Here is a 10038-nt window from a genome sequence, read left to right as displayed (position 1 = left end):
GACAAGGACACAATCAAACATGAGAGCGGGAGTCTGGATCTCACCGGAAGGAAATGGCGAACGAGTTGACTTCTGTCCTCTTCCTAACGAGGAAAGCCCCGTCACGCGGGACTCTCATCAGCATGTTTTCAGCCTGACTGCGGGACAGAGACGCGTGATACCACCTGCACAGAAAACACACACAACACACGCTCAAATTACAACACAGGAGGACAGGAAGCTGCTCAGAGATGCTCTTACTATAGTATCAGAGGGTTTTTACAGTTTTTTTACAGCAAGGTTACTACAGTTTTTAATAACATGTATATATATAAAAAAAAAAAAAAAACCTTGCTACGTGTACTGCGTAGGCTAACTGAGACTTGTCATAGCACTTGCATTGTATTGCTCTTTTGTTGGTTTTGATTGTTTCTATGTAAATGTAAAGAACTGTCCCTGTAAGTCGTTTCGATCATCAGCTGGGTCAGTTGTGGACGTGGGACTCACTCTTTGCTCTCGTGAGCGTTGGTCTGGGGCACTGGCTCGGTCAGCTTCATCTCAAACTCGTTGCAGCGCAGAGGCACCTGCTGGTAATGTGTGATGAGCGCAAACAGCGTGTCGAACACCAGGTTATCCGTCAGGTAGAACTTGGGGCTGCCGGCCTCCTGCCGAGAGTGAATCCTGCAGTGCTGAACCCGACCGGACCGCCTGAGCAGAAACAACCCAAAACGCTCTTATTTCACAGCCGCCCCACGCTCTCCAGTAAGCAAGCTCTGTGAGGAGGGGAGGTTACCAGAAAGAGAGAGTGTAGTCTCCCACGAAGGTCTCGCTCTCCCGCACCAGGAACGATCCGTCCGGCGCGCCGGTCTCCAGACAGTACTCCGACAGCAGACGCTCGGCGATCTGACGCCCGTCACGCCCCGCTCCCAGCTTCCCGTGAAACCACTTCTCCGTCACATGCTGGTCCATGCCGTTACAGGTCTGGAGAAGAGGAGCAGCTACAGTCTGAATGCTCAACGACACGGATGCGCTCAAAGAGCTACCGCTGCCGTTCAAGTAGCATTTTTCATGTTTTTTAAAGAAGTCTCTTGGCTGCATTTATTTGATCAAAAATACTGACAAAAAAAAACAGTAATATTGTGAAATATTGCAATTTAAAATAACAGTTTTCTATTTTAATATACATTAAAATGTAATTTATTTGTGATGCAGCTCTGTATTTTCAGCATCATTACTCCAGTCTTCAGTGTCACATGATCCTTCAGAAACCATAATATGCTGATTTATTATCAATGTTGGAAACAGTTGTGTTGATTAATATATTTATATAATATATATATTTAATATATATATATATTGGAACTTTAGACTTTTGTGATACTTTTTCAGGATTTTTTTTGATGAATAAAAAGTTAAAAAGAACAGCATTTATTCAAAATAGAAATCTTTTGTAACAATATAAGTATGCACTATCACTTTGTATCAATTTAACACATCCTTGCTGAATAAAAGTACTAATTTCTTTTTTTAAAAGAAAGTGACCCCAAACTTTTGAATGGTAGTGTATATTTTTACAAAAGATTTCTATTTTGAATAAATGCTGTTCTTTAACTTTTTATTCATCAAAGAATCCTGAAAATAGTATCACAGGTTCCCAAAAAAAAAAATAATTTAATCAACAACAGTTTCAAACATTGATAACATTGATCAGGATAATAGGATGATTTCTGGAGGATCATGTGACACTGAAGACTGAAGTAATGATGCTGAAAATACAGCTCTAAACACAGGAATAAATTACATTTTAAAAGTATATTAAAATAGAAAACCATTTTTTTTTTTTTAATTGCAATAATATTTTCAAAAAATTCAGAGACTTCTTTAAAAAAACCTTACAAACCTTACTGATCCCAAACTTTATAAAGGCTTAATTAATATACACACATATATAAATATACACACACACACACACAATTTAATTTACCTGAATCGAAAACAGTACAGGAAGCTCTCTGGTCACTAACGAAACCGGGGGCTTTTTTGGTGGACCGTTAAATTAAGCTACTATAAACAGCAAACGTACATCTACAAGACGTCTTCTAAAGAGCACTTTAGATCTAAAGTAACCCTTTAAATTAGGGAACACATTCACTATTAACTACGTGTTTTCACTCAAACTCCTAATTTGCTGCTTATTAATAGTAAGTAAGGTTGTTGTTTTATTAGGGTTAAGGGAACTAATACTATGCTCATGCAGAATAAGGTATTATTATGTGCTTTATAAGTACTAATAAACAGCTAATGCTAGTAATATGCTTGCTAATAAGCATCTAGTTAACAGTATAGAAAAACATCTGCGTCTTTAAAAAGTCAGTTTTACATTAGGTCTGAAACAACTAAAAGACATTCTTCTAAATGTCTATTTAACAACTGTCAAGAAACGTCTCAGATGCACTGCAGATGAGCAAACACTAAAATACGTCTTCCAGATGAAAACACACATCACACAGACGTCTCGACGATGTACGTGTGCTAGCTCGGCTCTGATCGCTAGCAGAATAGCTCAAATGCACAACGTTGCAAAAATCGGTTGCATAACCTCAACGTTTGGCACACTGACCTTACTAAACGAGCTCAAGGATGTCAAGAGTTTTTAAAGTCAAATTTAAACCTTATAACCTTTAAGAACAGCACAAATAAAATTAATAGCATGTGTCCCTACAGAACAAACCCGGACAAAATTAAATGCATCACGTATCTCAGATTCTTCACTTGATTAAACAGGCTACAGCACACATTCAACTTCAAACAGGGTAACTGCAAGTCTCCCAAGACAGGGTTTACTCAGAGTGTGTGTGTGTGTTTAAACATCTTAACTCTCACCCGTCACCCCAGTGGGACGCCTAAGTTTACTTTATTAAAATGCAAATAAATCCTAATCTAATCATGACAAACTATATATCATTGGAAAGGTCCTAAATAGATATTTTACACATTACAAATTATGTAGGAAAAGTAATAGATTATTTTATGACCAGAGTGGATCTTTGGAGTTCTGACCTTTGTCACAAAAAGAGAGAGAGAGAGAGAGAGAGAAAGAAAGGAGACTCTAATTTTCTAATATTTATGCTTTAGTACTTCCAGCTGCTCAGCAAGCAGATGAGGGAGTTAAATTTTGCACCGTTACAACAATTAACAACATAAAAACCATAAAGTAAACACTGTCATAAATCATCAACAAGATCATAAGCAATCACTTGGCTTAAATGCACAGTATTCATTAACTGCAAAATGCTCCGAAAGCACGAGCCTGTAGAACACGAAAGAGAGAGTTTATTTCATTAAATCATAGCCTTTTGAATGTTGGTTAATCATCACATCATTTTGCAATTCCTGTTTGTCTGTCCCAAATGATTATTAAGATTTACACCATTTAAGTTATTTTTTTGTGACTCGTGGGGGCCCTGAAGCTACACTTATGTGAAAGCAGCTAAACAACTATTACACTACGGAAAACTGCAGTCAGGTTAGCAGTGCTGCTGTTATTCCTGAGATTGTGTTTCCCTCACCTCTCTGTGCTCCTCCTCATCCTCGTTCCCTTGATTACTTGACGTCTCTTCAGAGTAATAGATCTTATTGCTGGTCAGAACAAAGAAGTGAGGATACCACTCCTGTGAGGACAACAGTGAACATCCACGATGAGTCAACAATCTGCCAACAGATTTAGCGTCTCTATTGGAGCAGATGAAGGTGATCTCACGTGGTTGATGGGATCCTCCAGGTACAGAATGCCGTTCTTGATGGAGTTGCTGATGTCGTTCTCGGAGTAAGGCGTTGAAGACGAGACCTCCTCGTATGCACTTCCCTCAGCTAATTTCTTGTGCTGAACACATCAATCCAACAATGAAGGTGCTTAGTTGAGAAAATCTGAACATAAATAGCTACAAAATGGCATTTCCTCTCATGTAGCCAATGGGCTCCCACCTTGATCAGGATCTTCCTCTTGAGCTGATTGGGCGAGGGGAGGCCGTCGGCTGAGATGTCCACCGCTTTGGTCAGGAGCATCTCTCCAAACACTTTCTTAAAGTAGGTGGCCATGTTTCTCTGCTGGACAATACTGCAGTGGTCCTCGATGGAGAGGATGATGGGATAGCTGTGTGCAAACATGTAAAGGAATCACAATGACTATTGCATAACACACATTCAGAAGATTACCTTATCAAAACATCACACAGAACTGGTGTGTGCAGATGTCACTCACTCAGACGTAACAAAGGCGTGTTCTTTGATGGTGTTAAGCACGTCGCTGAACTTGATCTTGGTGGTGAGGGTGTGACCATGGTAGATAACAGGCATCCCATCAGGACCGTCCCAGCAGTCCACTGCAAAAGCACACAAACACAGGTTACAACCAGCTGCCAGAGACACAACAACACACTTACAGGACATTGATACTGACGTGTCAGTCTAGTCTTATAGTTCTAGCTCTAAAAAATAAAAAAAATAGTTCTAGTCAAATTTCAGTTCCTAAGAAATATATAAATAAACATAATTGTTATACATTTCTGCACTTTTTGTTTGCCTATTTATTGTTACGGTACGTGTTTGTTACATTTAAAAATAATAATAAAAAACAAAAGCAAACAACCAACCAACCAACCAACCAAACCAAAAGAACCAAACAAACAAACAAATGAACCAAAAGAAACAAACCAATGAAACACAAACAAGCCAAAAGAACCGAATACATGAAAAAATGAAACCAACCAAAAGAAACAAACATGAAACAAACCAAAGGAAACAAGCACATGAAACAAACAAACCAAAAAGAAACAAATTAATGAAACAAACAAATAAAACACAAGAAAAACTAATGAAACAAACAAACCAAAAGAAACAAATTAATGAAACAAACCAAAAGAAACAAACACATGGAACAAAGTAATACCAGAAGAAACAAACAAATAAACCAAAAACAAATAAACCAAAAGAAACAAACACATGTAACAAACCAAAAGAAACATGAAACAAACTAATAAATCAAAAGAAACAAACTAATGAAACAAACAAATAAACCAAAAGAAACAAACAAACAGAAAGAAACAAAACATATCAAAAGAACCAAACAAACAAGTACATGAAATTCAGATTTTTTTTTTTTCATGTTTTATTCCAGAACCTAGAACTAAAACAGCAGGATATGCATAGTTTTACTACCGGGAGGAAAAGGTGAAAAGAACACTATTGTATATTGCTCAATACATAATAGCTGTATTATCAGCATGTTAGTTTCAAGATAAAAAAAGAAAACTGAAATATTTTGAAATGTTTTTGCATATAAAGCATTCATCAACAGCACACAACATTAATAATGGCTGGCTGAGTGTTGCGTTGAGACTCACACTCGATGCATCTGCAGCCCATCCGCAGACAGCGGGCGTACGCCTCCAGAGACGACTCACTGGAAAACTGGTCTCCCGTCAGATAGCTAAAAATACAAGCACACACGTCAGGGCCTGTCTGAGATACTACGTAACACACATCAGCACTGGCACACACCTTACTCTCAAGATCAACTTTCACCTCTACTACAGCTCATAAACCACGCAAATATTCTTTACAAATGCGTTAAAGGATTCTTTCCATTCTGTCAGTCTTTAATTGCTTCCCCTTAAACTACCTAACAGCTTTATAATCTAGTTACACCGGTTAAACACAAAAATCTACCTTAATTTTCTGGAGTCATGAAAGAAACCAAATGCTAGGATTTAAAATCAATTATGCACTCAAAGCAAAAGTATGCAATGAACAACAGTAACATTTAACCGGTCTGAAAGTCATATCGTATGAAAAGATACAGAAATCTCTCCTCTCATCTGCCTTTTTCAGATTCGGACACTCCCCAACATCTGTGTCAGACATGTCTTTCTATTCACGTTTACAGGTTACTGACAGATACACAATACACTTTCACAGATGACTTCTCTTTGTTCAAGTTGCATATTGTGTTGGTTGTTCAACATTACACTTTAGTTTTGCACATTAGGAAGCCACAACTCTGAAAGCATGTGTTTGTCGGCCAGACATTTATTTGACAGGCTCATTTTCATAATTATGGCAACACATTTACGATTTAGTGTGAGTGTATGTATATATATATATGTATGTGATCTTTGGGAATAAGATGTTTACACACAATAATAAGAATGTAGGAGTGCATCATGTGGAAAGCGTCGCACAGACGTATGCATTCTAATGGGGATGGTTTTATGCTAACAAGAATATTGTTTCTCACTGAAATCTGTTCAAAACCTTTTCCAATTACCTAACATTTAAATTCTTTGAGGAGGAATCATACTCTAACCAACCAACCAACCAGCTTTTCCCATCATGTAAAATTTTGGGAATTGTATTTTATTTTTAGGCATACACTCTGTAATAGTTTTATGCGAATACATATGTATTATAAATACTAACTAACTAACTAACTAACTAACTAACTAGCTGGCCAACTAACCAAATCTTTCCCCATCATCTAACATTATGGCTCAAGAAGGATTAATTTTATACTATAACTAACTAACTACCTAACTAACTAACTAGCCAACTAACCAAATCTTTCCCCATCATCTAACTTTATGGATCAAGGAGGATTCATTTTATACTATAACTAACTAACTTGCTAACTAACCAAATCTTTTCCCATCTAACTTTACGGCTCAAGGAGGATTCATTTTATATTATAACTAACTAACTAACTCCCATCATCTAACATTATGGCTCAAGAAGGATTCATTTTATACTATAACTAACTAACTAACTTGCCAACTAACCAAATCTTTCCCCATCATCTAACTTTATGGCTCAAGGAGGATTCATTTTATATTATAACTAACTAACTAACTCCCATCATCTAACATTATGGCTCAAGGAGGATTCATTTTATACTATAACTAACTTGCCAACTAACCAAATCTTTCCCCATCATTTAACTTTATGGCTCAAGGAGGATTCATTTTATATTATAACTAACTAACTAAACTAACTCTTTCCCATCATCTAACATTATGACTCAATGATTAATTTTATACTATAACTAACTAACTAACTTGCCAACTAACCAAATCTTTCCCCATCATCTAACATTATGGCTCAAGGAGGATTAATTTTATACTATAACTAACTAACTAACTTGCCAACTAACCAAATCTTTCCCCATCATCTAACTTTCTGGCTCAAGGAGGATTCATTTTATATTATAACTAACTAACTAACTAACTCCCATCATCTAACATTATGGCTCAAGGAGGATTCATTTTATACTATAACTAACTAACTTGCTAACTAACCAAATCTTTTCCCATCTAACTTTACGGCTCAAGGAGGATTCATTTTATATTATAACTAACTAACTAAACTAACTCTTTCCCATCATCTAACATTATGACTCAATGATTAATTTTATACTATAACTAACTAACTAACTTGCCAACTAACCAAATCTTTCCCCATCATCTAACATTATGGCTCAAGGAGGATTCATTTTATATTATAACTAACTAACTAAACTAACTCTTTCCCATCATCTAACATTATGACTCAAGGATTAATTTTATACTATAACTAACTAACTAACTAACTAACCAAATCTTTCCCCATCATCTAACATTATGGCTCAAGGAGGATTAATTTTATATTATAACTAACTAACTAACTAACTAACTAACTAACTAACTAACTAACTAACTCTTTCCCATAACATTATGGCTCAAGGATTAATTTTATACTATAACTAACTAACTAACTAACTTGCCAACTAACCAAATCTTTCCCCATCATCTAACATTATGGCTCAAGGGAGAATCATTTTATACTATAGCTAACTAGTCCTTTCTCCATCACCAACCATTTTGGTTCTTTGAGAGTGATCAATTTTATATTCTAACAAACCAGCATACAGTGGTGGCCAAAATTGTTAGAACACCAGACAGATCTGAAAATACTGATCTTTTTTGCCTCCAAAACATAATTTAATTTCATAATGTTCAAGAAACATGCAGATTGTTTCTCTGAGCACAACAAATATGAGATGAAGTGAGTCGTACTGTTTTTATCCACTTTTAACTTTAATATTTGGTGTGTCCACCTTTTGCAGCAAATACAGCAGCACATCTCTCTGGCATAGTGTCAATATATTTCCTGAGAACTAATGCTATCCCATGCCTTCTGCAACTCAAGCCAAAGGATTTTCTTTGAATGTACAATAGATCTGTCCAGTTTATTTTCAAACTCGCCCCAAACTTGCTGGATGGGGTTGAGGTCCGGAATTTGAGGGGCCAGTCCATCATTTTCAACGTTCAGCAGATTCCTTCCGTCGCAGGTCGTTCCGGCAATAGTTCGTTTTATGGGTATTATAATGGCCAATTCAACAAAAACAATGTAAACCTCTTAAATATGCCAAGTGTTTAACAATTTTGCCTACCACTGTACCAACAGAAACCAAAATGTTCCCCATCATCTAACAATTTGGTTGTTTGAGGAAGAATTATTTTATACACTAACTAACAAACAAACAAACAAAACCAACCAACAAACCCTTTTCCCATTATCTAACATTCTGGTTCTTTGGAGGATGATCAATTTTATACTCTATCTAACTGACCAACTAAGCAAATAATGGACCGACCTACTAAATACCTAAACAATGGATGACCAACTAACAAAATGGATGAATGTAAATTATCTAGAGACCACACATTACGGTCCTTTATCTGTCTGTTGATAACTAATCTGAACTAGTTACTTGATACCTGTAGAGAGAATTTTATTAAACATACAGCTTCTTGATTAATCAGCACTGTATAACTGAAACTACTGAAAAGACACCAGAGTCCATTTCTTTGTTTTTTTCCCCTCACATCAGTGTGTAGTTTAGAGGGAGCGCTGATCACTCCTCTACTCACGTGTTGTGGGACGAGGAGATCCAGTAGTGGGACAGGGGGTTGCTCATGTCCTCGGGCCTCACCTGATCCAGCTGCGAGTCCCAGATAGTGTTCTCTTTAGAGAACAGATACGTGAGGAGCTGAAAACCGCAAAACATGACGCTTACGTTAAAAACAGCATGAGGAAGCATGAGGAAGTAGCCTGTTCAACACTAAAACTAGCTTAGAGCTAAACAACAATTCTCTCACACACAAAAAAAAAAAAAAACACACAGAAGTCTGTGTTACTGGTCTTTTTCAACAAATTATAATTGAAGGGAACATTAACTAGGAAAAGTGGTTCTACTAGGACAGGAGATCAAAGTAAATATTAAATAAGCCACTTGGTTTTCTATTTACAGGAGTTCATAATTAGTTCCACATTGTTTAAAAACAATACACTTGAATAAATAAAATGCAGTCAGATCTCAATGTGTGTGAAAATATCCACTCCAATTAGCTACTAAAAAAACCAATATGAACACAATATACTTTTAAAAGTAATGCATTAAAATACTTTGTTACTTCCTAAAAAAGTAACTAATTACATAACTTAGTTACTTTTTATGGAAAGTAATGCTACATGTTACTTTTGCGTTACTTATTAAATCTGGACTGGGCTTGATTGTTTGTTTTTAATATAAAAAGTTATATTTTTGGTAAATGTAAAAGCCCTTTCACACCAAGTGAAATTAATTAGCCAGTAGAACAGTAAAAGAAGAAAGTTCAACACTTCAGCAATAAAAAAAAGCAACACAAAGGTTTATCTAGAGTAATTTTTGCTTCGTATGGTTGAATTTGATCATTGAAGGTCAGCAGCAAAGACATTAATAAAATGGGATTAAATACATAAAGGATACTTGTGTTATTTAACATTTAATTATCGCAGGTTTGCATCAGTAACTGGCGTTACTTATTTGAAAAAGTAAGAGTGAGTTACATATTCAGATTACTTTTTTCAAGTAACTAGTAATATGTTACCCCAACACTGATCATAAATATAAGCTACAACTTCATGAAAGTTCAATAAATATACACCTCATTTAAATAGTTATTTTAAACAGTAGATAAATTCAAA

The 10038-nt window shown here is 36.0% G+C and overlaps 1 protein-coding gene across 2 annotated transcripts in view; it reads right to left on the bottom strand.

Annotated features, from left to right (window-relative positions):
* plcg1 (phospholipase C, gamma 1) overlaps window positions 1-10038 on the bottom strand; it is a 51867-nt gene that overhangs the window by 19615 nt on the left and 22214 nt on the right. For both annotated transcript variants that reach the window (XM_058762465.1, XM_058762466.1), the window contains exons 11-19: window positions 8943-9061; window positions 5382-5467; window positions 4241-4361; window positions 3964-4132; window positions 3740-3862; window positions 3549-3650; window positions 773-960; window positions 487-687; window positions 45-164 (exon numbers count right to left, since the gene is read on the bottom strand). In XM_058762465.1, the coding sequence (XP_058618448.1) occupies window positions 45-164; window positions 487-687; window positions 773-960; window positions 3549-3650; window positions 3740-3862; window positions 3964-4132; window positions 4241-4361; window positions 5382-5467; window positions 8943-9061 (1229 nt within the window). The remainder of the gene's footprint in view (window positions 1-44; window positions 165-486; window positions 688-772; window positions 961-3548; window positions 3651-3739; window positions 3863-3963; window positions 4133-4240; window positions 4362-5381; window positions 5468-8942; window positions 9062-10038) is intronic.

The sequence above is a fragment of the Onychostoma macrolepis genome, chromosome 23 (genome assembly GCF_012432095.1).
Source record: "Onychostoma macrolepis isolate SWU-2019 chromosome 23, ASM1243209v1, whole genome shotgun sequence".
Taxonomy (NCBI): domain Eukaryota; kingdom Metazoa; phylum Chordata; class Actinopteri; order Cypriniformes; family Cyprinidae; genus Onychostoma; species Onychostoma macrolepis.
This window is presented reverse-complemented; position numbering and strand designations above follow the sequence as displayed.